General features: G+C 43.5%; 1 protein-coding gene across 10 annotated transcripts in view; it reads left to right on the top strand.

Annotated features, from left to right (window-relative positions):
• Positions 1–16,365, top strand: part of SRPK2 (SRSF protein kinase 2) — a 323,924-nt gene that overhangs the window by 293,236 nt on the left and 14,323 nt on the right. For 6 of the 10 annotated variants that reach the window (XM_075064647.1, XM_032787346.2, XM_075064657.1 and 3 more), the window contains 3 exons: positions 4,017–4,086; positions 4,747–4,839; positions 5,309–5,401. In XM_075064647.1, the coding sequence (XP_074920748.1) occupies positions 4,017–4,086; positions 4,747–4,839; positions 5,309–5,401 (256 nt within the window). The remainder of the gene's footprint in view (positions 1–4,016; positions 4,087–4,746; positions 4,840–5,308; positions 5,402–16,365) is intronic. The other 4 variants (XM_075064668.1, XM_075064662.1, XM_032787351.2 and 1 more) reach the window with 2 other exon arrangements.

Raw genomic sequence — 16,365 nt, 5'->3', positions numbered from 1 at the left:
GGGTACTCGTCAGTCCCCCCCAGCACAGCACAGCTTTCTCTCTGTGGACCGCTCCCTGCCTCATTTGACACACAGTGGCCGGTCAACTCACAGTTTACACCCACCCTTGACGCCAATCAGGCTAATCGGTTCACCGCCCGGGCAGGAGTCTTGAAGTCCCTCCATGCCATGTGGTGGGGGGCGCAGGCACCAAGACAGACACTGGAGACGCTCCTCCTCGCAGTGCAGTTACCATAGCTGGTCCCAACACGATTGACGTCGATGCTCCCGCTCGGATTCCTGCATTGCCAGATGTTACACATGGGACTCCCCTCATGATTTTCTGGCACCGGAGCTCTGAAGCTCCTGGCACCGAGGAGAGTACCGGAGCAGCACTTCTGACAGGTCCCAGTCCCATGGAAGACGGTGTCACAAGCACCGCTGCTCCTACTGCTCCTATGGACCACGCGCTCAATGGCGACCTCAGCTTTGGCACCCAGCTGCCCACCTCTTGACTGCATGGCTCCACTGGACCAACCAGCACAACTGGGCCCTCAGATTGGGTAGTGGCAAGGGGCCTCATGGCAGGGACAGTAGTGCCAATGGGCACCATGGCCACCGGTGCCCACCCAGATGGGAACCCACTTGGTGGCTGGGGCATCCCAGGCTCCCTCGACCTCCCCATCTCAGCTGAGGAGCAAATCGGCAGGCCATGAGTTGGCAGCTCTGCACCCGGACTCCGACCTGGGATCGATTCCCTTGATACCGACCAAGGTCCATGGCTCCGTGCTGGCTCTCTCACCGATGCTGGAGGACACCGTAACACCACCCCCGCCCTCTATCCTGCAGGAGGATTTTAAGGCACATCAAGACCTGCTAAAGCGAGTGATGTACAACCTCCAGCTGCAGGCCGAGGAGATGGAGAGCCTGTCTGACTCCCTTTTTAATGTACTGTCTTCCTTGGCACTGGGCCGTGTGGTGCTACCCCTCCACCAGGAGGTGGCCAACATCTCTTACACCTTGTGGCAAACTCCTGCCTCCTTGGCCCCGATCTCCAAGAAGGCTGAGAGGAAGTACTTCGTGCTGGTCAAGGACCATGAGTACCTCTATTCCCACCCGGCACCTAACTCGCTAATGGTGGAATTGGTAAACCACCGAGAGCAACAGGGCCAGCCCCAAGAACAAAGACGCCAGAAGACTGGACTCCTTTGGTAGGAAATTTTATTCCTCTGCGAGTTTCCAACTCAGGGTGGCCAATCATCAGGCCTTGCTGAGCCGGTATGACTTCAGCCTATGGGAGTCCTTGTCAAAGTTTGAACCTCTCCTCCCGGAGCGAGACAGAAAGGACTTTAAGGATCTGGTGGATGAGAGGGTGGCGGCGGCCAAAGTGGGCCTTCAGGCAGTGTCAGACGCAGCCAATACAGCAGCCTGTTTGATGGCGTCCGTGATATCTATGCGCAGGACATCGTGGCTCCTCCTGTCCAGGTTGTTGGCAGAGGCACAGTCCCTCATGCAGGACTACCATTTGATGGAAAGGCTCTGTTCGCAGATCAGACAAACGTCAGACTGCACGGGATGAAAAATTCCCATACCATTCTGAAAACCTTGGATTTCTACATCCCTCTGGCTAAGAACAAGACCAAACCGCAGCCATTGGCTCAACCTGCAAGAAGCAGATACGAGCCCCTGTACAAGAGGCCGAGAGACCAGAAGCGCTGGTCTCAGTGGCAGTCCCACTCTGCCTTGCAGTCAGGGCCCTCTAAGGGCAAACGGCAGGGAAAAAGGCAGTTTTGACTATTTGCAAGGGGGTACCAGGGCAGTTGCCAGGGAGACCCCCCTATTAATAAAGTTTCAGTTCTGCAACCATTTGTCTGCCTTCTGCAGGGTGTGGTCCCATATAACTTCAGACCAGTGGGTCCTCAACACCATTTCCAGGCGCTACATGTTGCAGTCCAGCTCACCCCTCCCCAACCTCCCCCTCTTCCCTGATGGGCCCGGGGGAGCCGGAGCATGCCCACCTTCTAGGGCAGGAGGTGGAGCGACTATTACACCTGGGGGCAGTGGAAAGAGTTTCAGTAGAATTCCAGAGCAAGGTTTTCTACTCTCGTTATTTTCTGATCCCAAAGGCAAAAGGGGGTCTCGAGCCCATCCTGGACCTATGGTATCTCAACCATTTTCTGGTCTGCTCCAAGTTCCGCATGGTATCCCTGGCCTCTGTTATCCCCTTCCTGGACCCGTGGGATTGGTACGCGGCCCTGGACCTTCAGGACACACATTTTCACATCTATATTTTCGAGGGGCACAGACGCTTCCTCTGCTTCCTAGCAGGGCTAGACCACTACCAGTTCACGGTCTTCCCTTTGGCCTATCCACAGCGCCTAGGGTCTTCACAAAGTGCATGGCTGTAGTAGCAGCTTACCTCAGATGGAAAGGGGTCCAGATCTTCCTATACCTGGATAATCGACTTCTCAAGGGCAGCTCTCAGTCCCAGGTAAGGGCCCACGTAGAGCTGCTCCTGTCCATGTGCACCGATCTCGGCCTAGTGGTGAACAAGACCAAATCAACGTGAGTTCCAGTGCACCGCATAGAGTTCATTGGGGCACTGCTGGACTCCTCAAGGGCCACAGCCTCTCTCCCACGGAGCAGGTTCGAGGCCCTGAAAGATCTCATCTCCTTGGTCACGGTCTTTCCGGTGACAATGGCGAGAGTGTGCTTTCGGATCCTGGGGCACATGGCGGCATGCATGTATGTGGTCCACCATGCCAGGCTCCGAATGAGGCCCCTCCAGCTCTGGTTAGCCTCCCAGTTCTCCCAGGCCTGGAACGGGCTAGGCAAGGTTCTCACGGTGCCGTCCCCGATACTTGCTCCCTGCAATGGTGGTCTTACCCAAGCGACGTGCTGCAAGTGGTTCCTTTTCGGAAGGTGATCCCGTCTTTAGACCTCGTGTCTGATGCGACACATCACCTCCATATTGGTGCACGTAACGAAATTCATGTGGTGGGGGTGGGGCCGAGGGGTTCCGCGTGTGGGAGGGGGCTCAGGGCTAGGGCAGAGGTTTGGGGTGTGGGGGGATAAGGGCTCTGGCTGGGGGTGCGGGCTGTGGGGTGAGGCTGGGGATGAGGGGCTTGGGGTGCAGGGGAGGGCTCAGGGCCGGAGCAAAGGGTTGGGGTGCAGCAGGTGTGGGCTCTGGAGTGGGGCCAGAGGTAAGGGGTTTGAGATGCAGGCTGCACCAGGACTGTGATGGGTAGAGATGACTCCCCCCAGCCCTCTCTTGCTGCAGCGGCTCAGGGCTGGGGCAGAGGCACCTCTCCCCAGCCGCAACAGCTCCTGCAGGGCTGGGCCGGGCTAAAGGAGAGGCTCCTCCCCTGGCCGAAGCGGGTCCGCGCTGGGGCTGACTGAGAAGGGTCCTTTCCCTGCCGCTGCAGATCCGTGCTGGGGCCTGTGGGGAAGGGCGCCTCTCCCCGCTGCAGCTGTGAGCTCCTGCGCGGGGCTTAATAGGCAGCAGTGCAGTTTAGAGGGAACATAGGTCTGGGGCCCCCTGGGGGCCACGGACAGATATCAGGGGGGCTGCCAAAATAAACCAGAAAGCAGGGCCGGCGAGGGCTGAAAGCCGAAGCCCAAGCAACTTGGCTTCACAGAGTCCCCTGTGGTTTGGGGCCCTGGGCAATTGCCCTGCTTGATATCCTGTAACACTGGCCTTGGTTTTTAATCTACTGGATAGACAGAAAAACTGTTGTTGTGGCAGAGGTGGGCTGTGGAATTTTTATGGGGGGCATCAGAAAGAAAAAGATTGACAACCCCTGCTCTAGAGTTCTGACCATGACACCGAGAGCACATGCACTTTCTCCCAAGACTGTACTCAAGGAACTTCTGTTACTAGGTAAGTAACCTTTATGAGATTTAAGTTTAGTTATACGTTCTTTGGAAACACTTGCTTTGAAAGTAATTCTCTCTGTTTTAACATTTGACATTTCATTGTCAAAATTCTAAGATTGATTATTTCTGAAATACCTATAAATGTGTCTGTTATTTCCTAGGCATTTGAGCTTGCAACTGGAGATTATTTGTTTGAACCACATTCTGGTGAAGACTATTCCAGGGATGAGGGTATGTATCTTCTGAGATGTTTGAACAGCTTACAGTAGTGTTTATCTGTGTACTTGAGTAAACTGTTGATAAACATTGTGTTTTGGTATCAGATTGTAAATTCAGATTTTTTCTTTTTAAGTCCCATCGGTAGCATTAGATGGGCAAACACCCTTCAGCAGACACATTCATCTTGCTTAACAGCAGCCTGAAGGAATTAGACTACTTTCTTGTAAGATTTGCATATGTGTGAAAACCTGATTGTGAAAGAATAGAGCATTTTAGTTACAAAAAGCAAGACAACTGAATTTTAATGTATCTTCTGTTTGTTAGAATAGATGTTTACATTTGTGTATATATTGTTTGAAGTAGCTGGTTACTAATTAAAAAAAAACAACAGAATTAACTCCTGCTTCCATCTGTATACCTGTCCATTTCCATGCTTGTGTGCTTGTAATGCTCCTTGCAGCGGTAACATGGGCATCATTCTTTGTTCCTAAATGCTACTAATGATGCCAGAGTTCTGCTGATCCTGGAAACCTGTGCATGGGTTTGCTGCAAACATTGTTGATTTGAAACTATTTCTGATTTTTTACTAATTCCAGTTTCTTTCCTCTTCTTTTTATCTCATCCTTTCCCTGCCCTTCCCACTCCTGTGCCCCTTTTTTCTCTCCTTCATAGACCACATAGCACACATCATAGAGCTGCTAGGCAATATCCCAAGGCACTTTGCTCTATCTGGAAAATATTCTCGAGAATTCTTCAATCGCAGAGGTAGTACCTCTTCTTTTTGAAAGGCACCGTGATGCAGACAGAAGTGGAATAGCAGTTGCTGGTTGTAACGCATACCAATAAGGAGCATTTTCTCAAGTCATATAACAAAAATCTATCCCTGCTATATGAACATTAACAAATTAAAAACAAAAAGCTATGAAGAACTCCTTTTTTTTAGTTGCACCAATTTAAAGGGAACAATTGATGACATCTTTTAAATCACTTTATTGGTAAAATCTTATCTTTAAAGGCTGCGCTTCAGTGATTTTGGATGCAGAAGTTTTGCTGGAAGTGCCTTTCCAAATTAGCCATTAAAAGTGTCTTGTCCACACACACATTAGTTTTCTTACATTTTTTGACCAGGATCAATCTATTTCTGTCTGTACCGGGCCAGTGTTAGTGTGTGCATGCAATGTACTGATTAAACTGTTGTATGTTTCTGTTTTGCTGGCAATGTTCTCCAATGCAGATCACATAGCATTGATCATTGAACTGCTGGGAAAAATCCCTCGAAAATACGCTATGTTGGGGAAATATTCCAAGGAGTTTTTCACCAAAAAAGGTAACGGTATTTATGCAACACTAATTTAAAGCATAGTACTATCCAAAAGGAGAAATTGTACATTCATTTATGATTACTGAAGAAATATATCAATTTAAGTGAGGACACCATGTTAAAGAAGAGTCCTGATAAATGTGAAATCACCATTCTTTGAAGAGCAGGAAGTTGCAGAAAAAAACCGTTTCCCTGTATCATTTATATTACATGGTGTACTCAACAAAGTTATGGATATTAAGTAAAATATCTATGAAACCCTAGTGAACTGCTTAAATATGTGCAGTGTATCAAATAAGTCCTAATGTTCAATCCATTTCAGTTGATGTTTTATATGAAATAACTGTCAGGGAATATGCACTTTCTGGTACCATGGAAAGGAGTTAAAATACTTTCTGGAAAATATCAGTTATCTGGTTTTCATCTTATTTAGTGTTCAAGCAAACCCTCTTTATATGGGTCAAACTGAGGGATGGGATAAGTGAGCACTCAACGCAGAGATCATGTATCCTGCCATTATCTTACCATTTGTGTTTAGACTGAGTGCAGAAAGGATAGTTTTGTGACACAAGGGTGGGTACAGCTTCCATCCTCTGTCTGGATAGCACTGTTTCACGTTAAGTATCGCAGTACATTTAAAACAAATTTTTGCCTTGTCTATGGTGTGGCACAGGGCAAAAATGTTTTTAATGTAATATGTCATTCCCTTGATTCCATTGCCTCTTTGTCTTTGATTAGATTAGTAGAATTAAACTAATATAAGTTCCTTTTTATAAATTTTTGGTAATATGGGGGAGTCATTCTGTTGTCAAGTTGCAGTATCTCCTGTGTCTCTTGCTAGTTTCTCTTCTCATTCAGTTGACCATATTCTTTTAATTATTTGTGAAAAAAAATAATGGATAATCTACTTGTCTAAAATAAAGTTAATACTAATAGATATTTTCAGAAGCTCTCTTCAGCAGGCCATGGAAAACACCAGCTTAGAATAGCACTTATAATGGCAGAGCATTAAAAAATCTAATTAAAAAAAATTAATTAAAAAATTAAAAAAAGACCTCATAATTAAATTCATGGTGACAAGTGGTGATGTTTGGTGGTTAAGCAGCAATAGGGACTGCTGAGTTCTATTCCCAAATCCAGCACTGATTCATTGTGATGGTGAGTTTAATGCACAGATAAACTGCCATTTCAGTTATTGCTCTCTTCATAAGGATTGTGATGAAGGTCATGTTGGCTGAAATACCAGTTTAGCACAGATTGACCATCTTTTTGTTATGAAGGAATTAAAACCTTAAAATTACCTAGAAATTAAGTCATTAATTGCAGTTGTCTGTGCTGTACAGAAGAGGAAACTTTACTATTAAGGACATCTTAATCCTTTTGGATAGTTTGTAAAAGTAATACAGTCAGCTATGTTAAAATTCTTTCTAACTCATTCTCCTTTCTAATAGTTAATTGGTTTGGTACTTTTTTTTTTTTTTTTTAAGATTGATGATAAAACTAAAAAGAACCCTTAGTCCTATAGAGGAGTGTTCTGGTGGCCTTTTTGTAGGAACCATTTAATTGTGATTTGTTCTTCTCTATTAAATAAGCTGTTCATTACCAGTTGATGATTCTGATTATATCAATTAGTATTGTTCATGGTCATGGCTGATCCTGGCAGGAAACTGGGCTTCAAACACTGCTCCAGCTGTGTAAGGTAGATAAAAGTAATGGTTTACTTTTATTTTTTTAATTTAAATCAATTTAGGTTTAAATCAGAATTTGTATTTACATGTTAAGTCTTTACGTTCTTCCCAGTGCTAGACTGGATGTATGCACTTGTTACTTTAATTAATTTTCAAATAAGAATTTCGGATTTTACATAGATTTTTTTTCCACTAGGAAGTTTTCACACTTAAAATGCTCAGGCTGAAAAATACAAGTCGCAGGCTTCATGAACATCCTTACTGTGAAAATAACATGAACCCATATACAAGACTGATAAATAGCCAGACCATAGAAACTGCAAATTATGATGGATGAGCAGTCAGTGGGGCTTGTGCACCTGAGTCACTTAGATGCTTGTGAAAATTTCACACTTATCTAAATGTGGGCTTAGAAGTCCAATTTTAGCCTCTTGTTTTTACAAATATCCTCTGTGTACCAAAAAATACCACTGTAGCCTCTGTTGCTGCAAATAATTATTCACATATTTACCTTTAAGTACTGGAGTAGTCTCACTGAAGTCAATGGCACTGTTCATGTGAGCAAAATTTATTACTTTGTGTTTTCAGGCTCAAGGCCTTAATTTTCTATATTTCAATTTTTTATGGTTTTGTAAAATTCCGACGAGACTTTTGCATTAGTAGAATTTAAAAAAAAAAACCTAAAAACCCAGCATTTATAATTTGGTTCATTGTCAGTTGAAGTCCCAATAGCCCAGATCAAATTTGGGTTTACAAAGGCTCACCTAGATTTAAATTGATTAACAACAATCAAGTGATATAAAGCAATGATTTAAATCACTCTCCCCTGCAGCTGTGGCCCCAGTCTGTATACTGACTCTGTCGAGTGCCATTTGTGTTCTTTACCACTCAAGGAAGGCCCAAGCTGCTTGTTATGGAGGAGGCACTGAAAGCCCAGAATGTCTGTTGCCTTCTCCATGTCAAATACTGTGGTAGAACTGATCCCCCTAGACTGGGACTGTCTCACATCAAAATGATGTAAATAAGTCTAGCCAGTCAATTAGATTAGAGGGCACTGCTGAAGCACACACTGGTTGGAAAGTCATGCACAGCAGAAGGATATGAAGGAGGTTTGGGGAGAAGAGTTGCATTTAAGGATTGAATTTAAAGGGGTCTTCTGCTTCATCTGTCAGCTAGACTGAAGAAGAGAAAACATGCTTACAAACTGTCTGACACTGGCCAGAAAGCATCAGAGGAGCTAGAGGGTTGGAATTTTTAATAATATTTGAAATTATTAATATGGGAAACCACAAACATTAATTAACCATAAATTATGTTATTAAAGCCAGAGGCCAAATGGTACTTACATAATTGCCATAAACATGCATAAAAAGCCTACATAGTAAGTAATTTACTACATCCAAACAGCAACAAAACATGTTTAAGCATTTGATCAAGATACTTACAAACTGGGCTAAACCCAGGGGTGTTTAGACCCATATTGGTTGGCTCCAGTGTGGTCAGGTAGGTATTAGCAATGAACCCTTTAAAAAACAAATAATGTCATTGCCAGTTACTGGTTTCAGCTAAAATCTAGTTTGAGAAAATTCACTCCTATTTTCAGTCTTCATCCAAATAAGATTTACAGCTTCCTTTCTTCCCAAGGCCTTTTCTCCCTGCTGACCAACAGTACAGTGGAAAGGTTTGAGCTTGTTTCTTTAAAATCAGTTTTTAGAACATAAGAACAGCCATACTAGGATAGACCAATGGTCCATCTGTCCCAATATCTTGTCTTTCAACAATGGCCAATGCCAGGTGCTTCAGAGGGAATGGACAGAACAGGATTCATCAAGAGATCCATCCCTTGTTGCCCATTCCTGGCTTCTGGCAAACAGAGGCTAGCAACACTTCAGAATATAGTTCCGCATCGCTGCCCATCCTGGCAAATAGCCATTTGATGGACCTATCCTCCATAAACTTATCTAGTTCCTTTTTGAACCCTGTTACAGTCTTGGCCTTCACAACATCCTCTGGTAAAGAGTTCCACAGGCTGACTGTACGTTGTGTGAAAAAATACTTCCTTTTGTTTGTTTTAAACCTGCTGTCTATTAATTTCATTTGGTACCCCAGTTATTGTGTTACAAGGAGTAAAAAACACTTCCTTATTTACTTTCTCCACATCAGTCATGATTTTATAGACCTCTATCATATCCCCCCTTAGTCTTCTCTTTTCCTAGCTGCAAAGTCCTGGTCTTATTAATCTCCTCTCATATGGAAGCTGTTCCATATCCCAATCATCTTTGTTGTCCTTTTCTGTACCTTTTCCAGTTCCAATATATCTTTTATGAGATGAGGTGGCCACATCTACACACAGTATTCAAGGTGTGGGCAGACTATAGATTTATATAGAGGCAATATGATATTTTCTGTTTTCTAATCTATCCCTCTCATAATGGTTCCCAACATTCTGTTAGCTTTTTTTGACTGCCGCTGTACACTGAGTGGATATTTTCAGAGAACTATGCGCAATGACTCCAAAATCTTTTTCTTGAGTGGTAACAGCTAATTTAGACCCCATCATTTTATATGTATAGTTGGGATTATGTTTTCCAATGTGCATTACTTTGAATTTCATCTGCCATTTTGTTGCCCAGTCACCCAGTTTTGCAAGGTCCCTTTGTAACTCTTCATAGTCTGCTTTGGACTTAACTGTGTTGAGTAGTTTTGTATCATCTGCAAATTTTGCCACCTTACTGTTTACCCATTTTTCGAGATAATTTATGAATATGTTGAACAGTACTGATCCGAGTATAGGCCCCTGGTGGACACCATTTACCTCTTTCCATTCTGAAAACTGACCATTTATTCCTACCCTTTGTTTCCTATCTTTTAACCAGTTACTGATCCATGAGAGGACCTTCCTTCTTATCCCAGGACAGCTTATGTGGCTTAAGAGCCTTTGGGGAGGGACCTTGTCAAAGGCTTTCTGAAAATCTAAATACTATATCCACTGGATCCCACTTGTCCACATGCTTGTTGACCCCCTCAAAGAATTCTAGTAGATTGGTGAGACATGATTTCCCTTTACAAAAACCATGTTGATTCTTCCCCAACAAATCATGTTCATTCATGTGTCTGATAATTCTGTTCTTTACTGTAGTTTCAACCAGTTTGCCTGGTACTGAAGTTAGGCTTACCGGCCTTTAATTGCTGGGATCACCTCTGGAGCCTTTTTTAAAAACAGGTGTCAGATTAGGTGTCCTCCAGTCATGGTACAGAAGCTGATTTAAATGATATATTGCATACCACAGTGAGTATTTCTGCAATTTCACATTTCGAGTTCCTTCAGAACTCTTGGGCGAACCATCTGGTCCTGGTGACTTATTACTGTTTAATTTATCAATTTGTTCCAAAACCTACTCTAACGATACCTCAGTCTGGGACAATTCCTCACATTTGTGACCTAACATGAATGACTCAGGTTTGGGAATCTCCCTCAAATTCTCAGCCATGAAGACCTGTGCAAAGAATTCATTTAGTTTATCCAATAATGGCCTTATCTGTCTTGAGTATTCCTTTAGCACCTCAATCGTCCAGTATCCCCACTGCTTTTTTAGTGGGCTTCCTGCTTTTCATGTACTTTAAAAAAAAATTGCTGTTACTTCTTGAGTCTTTGGCTAGTTGTTCTTCAGATTCTTTTTTGGCCTTCCTAATTATATTTCTACACTTCACTTGTCAGAGTTTATGCTCCTTTCTGTTTCCCTCACTAGGATTTAACTCCACGTTTTGAAGGAGGCCTTTTTGCCTCTAACTGCTTCTTTTACTTTGTTTAGCTAAAGGGGCACTTTTTTGGTCCTCCTCCTGTGTTTTTTAATATGTTTAAATTGAGCCTCTATTGTGGTGTCTTTAAAAGATTTCCATGCAGCTTGGAAGGTGCTGTACCTTTTTAATTTCTGTTTGACTAACATTTTTGTGTAGTTCCCCTTTCTGAAATTAAATGCTACCATGTTCGGCTGCTTTGGTTTTCCCTGTGCTCCCTACAGGGAGGTAAAATTTTATTATTGGTCACTATTACGAAGGGGTTCAGCTACATTCGCCTCTTGGAACAGATTCTGTGCTCCACTTAGGTCTAAATCAAGAACTGCCTCTCCTCTTGTGGGTTCCAAGCCTAGCTGCCCCAAGAAGCAGTCATTTAAGGCAGCGGTTCTCAGACTGTGGGTTGGGATCCCAGAGTGGGCCGTGACCCGATTTTAATGGGGTCACCAAGGCTGGCTTAGACTTGCAGGAGCCTGAGGCCAAAGCCTGAGACCCACCACCCGGTGCTGAAGCCCAAGGGCTTCAGCCTGGGATGACAGGACTGAGGTTATAGGCTCCCTGTCTGGGGCTGAAGCCCTTGGGCTTCTGCTTTGTTCCCCCTCCCCTGGGCAATGGGACTCAGGCTTTGGCCCCCCGCACCCAGGGCAGTGGAGCTCGGGTGGGCTCAGACTTCAGTCCCCCCTCCTGATGTCATGTAGTAATTTTTGTTGTCAGAAGGGGGTCACAGTGCAATGAAGTTTGAGAACCTTGATTTAAGGTGTCAAGAAAGTTTATCTTTGCATCCTGTCCTGAGGTGACATGTCCCCCGTCAATGAGAATTTGAAAGTAGAAGGCAGCTTGGGTGAAAGGGATCATGAAATCATAGAGTTTGCAATTCTAAGGAAGGGTAGAAGGGAGTACAGCAAAATAGAGACAGTGGATTTCAGGAAGGTGGATTTTGGTAAGCTCAGAGAGCTGATAGGTAAGGTCCCGTGGGAATCAAAGACTGAGGAAAACAACCTTGAGGAGAGTTGGCAGTTGTCTCAAAGGACACATTAAGGGCCAAAAGCAAGCTATCCCGCTGGGGTAAGAAGATAGAAATGTGGCAAAAGACCAAAATTCTTGGCTAACCACAAGATCTTGCCTGACTAAAAAATAAAAAGGAGTCAATTAAACATGAAACTAGGACAGATAAAAGGAATGAAATAAAGGCAAAAACACAGGAAGCAGGCAAAATTAGAAAAGGGCAAGGCACAAAATGACTCAAACACTAGGGAATAAAGGAAACAAGACTTTATCAATAACATTAAAGCAAGAGAAAGACCTAAGAAGTGGTTAGCCCACTGCTGATCCTGAGGGGAGAAACAAGTAACGGAAAACTTGGAAATGGCAAGAGACTAATGGACTCTTTGTTCGGTCTTCACCTGAGAACCTGAAGAATGTCTACAATATGAATGCTATGGGAAGGGGGTAAGGTTAGAAGATAAAATAAAAAAGAGCAATTAAAACGCTTAGACATTAGATGCCTGCAAGTCATCAGGACCTAATGAAATGCATCCAGAATACCAAGGAGCCTAAAGAGGAAGAGATCTGAGCCTCTAGCTATATCTAAAAATCAGGGAAAGGAGAAGAATTCCAAAGAACTGGAAAGGCAAAGATATGCCCATCATAAAAAAGAAATAAAAAACCAACCCAGGAACTAAGACCAGTTAGTTTAGCTTCTGTGCCACCGGAAGATAATGGCAAATAATTAAGGAAATCATCGCAAACACCTAGAAGGTGGTAAGCGGATAGGAATAGCCACGTGGATTGTAAAGAACAAATCGTTCAAACCAATTCTGATAGCTTTCCTTTGAAGGATAAATGAGTCTTGTGGATAAGGAGAAACGTGGATGTGGTATAGCCGCTTAGACTTAGTAGGCTTGATACGGTCTCACAAAAAAATGGGCCTATCCTTATCGATAAACTAGGCAAATACAATTAGATGGGGCTATATAAAGGTGGGTGGCTAACTGGCTGGATAACCGTACTAGAGAGTAGTTCTAATGATTCTCAATTGTGCTGGAAAGGTAAACAAGTGGGTTCCGCAGGGGTCTATTGGACCCTGGCTCTGTCAATATCTTCACAATGACTTGATGTTGGTATAAGAAAGATGCTTCTTAGTGTATGCAAGATGAACCAAACTCAAGAGAAGATGCTTGGAGAAGACTGGGTCATAATTCAAAATTGACCTGGAAAAGAGAAACACTGAGGAAACGAATGAAGTTTATAAAGACAATCAAAGTGCCACGTGAAGGAACAATCACGTTCACACATAACAGACTGGAAAGAGACTGTCTAGGAAAGGAGTATGGCAAAAGAGACTAGGGCGTATAGTGACCACAAGCTAAAATGAGTCAACAGGGATTGCTTGTGCAAAAAAAAGCAAACATGGATCTAGGGACGGATTAACAGTGTTTGTGAGCAAGACACGAGAATCATTCTTCACTCTACTTTGTCTGGTTAGCCAACTGAGTATTGGTTCCAGTTCTGGGCACCACAGTTTCAAAGAAAGATGGAGAAAATTTGAAGGTTCAGAGAAGACAACAAGAATGATTAAGGTCTTGAGAATATGAACTCTATGAGGAGGCTGAAAGAATGGTTGTTATTTGGACAAAGAGAAGACTGAGAGGGGACATGAAGCAGTTCAGGTATCTAAAGGTGGTCATCCAGGAGGAGGGGAGAAAACTTGTCACCTTAAGCCTCTAATGAAAAGAAGCAGCAGCATATGAGCTTAAAACTGCACCAAGGAGATAGGGACATATAGGAAACAAGTCTAGTCAGGGTGGTTAAACACTGGAATAAATTGCCTAGGGAGGTTGTGGAATCTCCATCTCTGGAGATATTTAAGAGTAGTTTAGATAAATGTCTATCAGGGATGGTCTAGACAGTATTTGGTCCTGCCATGAGGACAGGGGACTGGACTTGATGACCTCTTGAGGTCCAGTCCTAGAGTCTATGAATCTATGAATATGGGGATAGTTGAAATCCCTCTTTATTATTGATTTTCTTTTTTTTTTATAGCCTCTTTAATCTCCCAGAGCATTTCACAGTCACTATTGCCATACTGGTCAGGTGGTGAATAGTATATCCTACTGGTCTATTCCTATTATTCAAGCATACCATTATGTCCATAGAGATTCTGTGGTACAGTTTGGTTCATTTAACATTTTTACTTCATTTGACACTATGCTTTCTTTCACATATATTGCTACTCCCACACCAATATGACCTATTCTGGCCTTCTGATATATTTTGTACGCTGGTATTATTGTGTCCCATTCATTATCCTCATTCCACCAAGTTTCTTTGATGCCTATTATATCAATATCCTCATTTAATTTGAGGCACTTAAGTTTACCCATCTTAGTATTTAGACTTCTAGCATTTGGGTATAATCACTTTTTAGCTGTCTGCCATTATATGATGTACTTGAATGGGTCTCTTTTTCATTTGACTGTTTCTTGTCAGATCCTAACCATATTTTATCATCTGCCATCCTCTCCTCCTCACTAGGATATAGAGAAAGTCCATTAATAGATACTACCCTAAGGGATTTCTCTGTCAGAACCATGTGCTACTCTGCACCCAATGGCTTTCCCCCAGCCCTTAGTTTAAAAACTGCTCTATGACCTTTTTAATTTTACTTGCCCGCAATCCAGTTCCATATTGGTTTAGGCGGAGCCCATCCTTCCTGTATAGCAGAGGTCCCCAGAGTGTGTTGCACAACCCCTAGGGGAGTATGGAGGAACCTCCAGAGGGGCGGGTGCGGTGGTGCTTGGGCCAGCCTCCATGGGGGCTGGGAGGGAGCGTCTGTCCACCAGGTCCTCTCCGCCCCCAGCCCTGCTCCAGGCCGCACGCCTGCTCCTGTCCCCAGCCTCGATTGCTGGCCATGGCTCCATTCCCGAAGCTGGGAGCAATGCTGGATGCAGAGCTGCACCTGGCCATGCAAAGGTTCCTCAGTTCCTAATAAATCTTAACCCCTCCTCTGTACACCATTGTCTCATCCATGCATTGAGACTCTGCAGTTCTGCCTGTCTAACTGGCCCTGCAGGTGGAACTGGAAGCATTTCAGAGAATGCTACCATAGAGGTCCTGGACTTCAATTTCTTATCTAGCAATCTAAATTTGGCCTCCTGGACCTCTCTCCTATCTTCCCTTTGTCATTTGTACCTACATGTACCATGACTACTGGCTCCTCCCCAGCACTACACGTAAGTCTTTGTAGATGTCTTGAGAGATCCGCGTCATAGCACCTGGCAGGCAAGTCACCATGTGGTTCTCCTGGTCATCGCAAATCCAGCTGTGTAGTTTCTGTGTAGATCCAGCTGTGAATCCCCCATTGCTATTACTTGTTTATTATTTTCTTAGTCTTGCTGCTGCAGCTCTAACCATACCCCTTTCCCATACTCCAAGTAACAGTAATGCTTATTATTCTCACGGCCGCCTTTTACTTGCTGATTGGGCCTTTTCCTTACTAGCCACAAACCATAAAGCAGACATTATTTTCTTAAGCAAGCTTAAAATAATGTTAATTCTTTTAATTTCATAGCCATCTCTACATTTTCCACCTTAAAACCCTACATACTATATGAGTTTTACATTAAGCATTTCAAACATTCTTCTATGATTTTGCAACATCAAATACAAAATCAAAATTACAATTACCACAATCACATAGAGAACTAACAAACTTTTGAATGACAGTCCTCACTATGGATGTAATCCCACTTTGTGTGCTTCTTCCCACCAGGAAAAGTTAATTAACCCCTGAATTCCCTGTTCTTGGCTATTAAGCTTTTAAAATCCAGGCTCAAAGGAGGAATACAACGCCAAGACTTGGATACTGCTTTTAAAGCGTACTCCTGTAATCTAAATTCAGCCTGTAATTTAGTTACATTATGAAAAATGGGTTTGGGAAGTAAGGTCTTTCCATTTATCACCGCAGTGAATTTTGGCCAATGAAAATAACAGTTTTTGGGTCCATATCAAAAGTGGTTACTGCCAGCCACAACCCAACATTTATCTTTGCCAGCATAAGCAGTTTTGACTTCCCTGGTTCCCCAGTATCTATACTGTACTGTTTGGAGATTGCTTTTGGTGTCCCCCAAGTGCAAGCAACAGGACAAGTCTGGAGCTTTCCATACTGTGTCATTATCTTGCAAGAGTATTTGAGGAGGAAAAACAAACTCTTTTAAAATCTTATGTCTTCCAGTACTCCTACTGGTAATACTCTTAACAATGGTTTCAACGACCTGGTGTTCTGCAGTTTACTGGGATGGATAGCATAAGTGGCATAAGGACCCATGTGTCTTTTCCACAATTAACATGATGGTATTGGACCTTTGTGAGGTTTTTGTTTTGTTTTACACCAATCAGTATGATCTCTGTCATACTCGTAGTGATAAAAGTGGGAAATTTACCTTTCTCTATATCTGTGAGAGTGCCTTGATTTTGTGTAGTGCATAC

This window comes from Chelonoidis abingdonii, chromosome 1 (genome assembly GCF_003597395.2).
Source record: "Chelonoidis abingdonii isolate Lonesome George chromosome 1, CheloAbing_2.0, whole genome shotgun sequence".
NCBI classification, from domain to species: Eukaryota; Metazoa; Chordata; order Testudines; family Testudinidae; genus Chelonoidis; species Chelonoidis abingdonii.
Note: the sequence above shows the minus strand (reverse complement) of the source record. Positions and strands in the feature narration are given on the sequence as shown.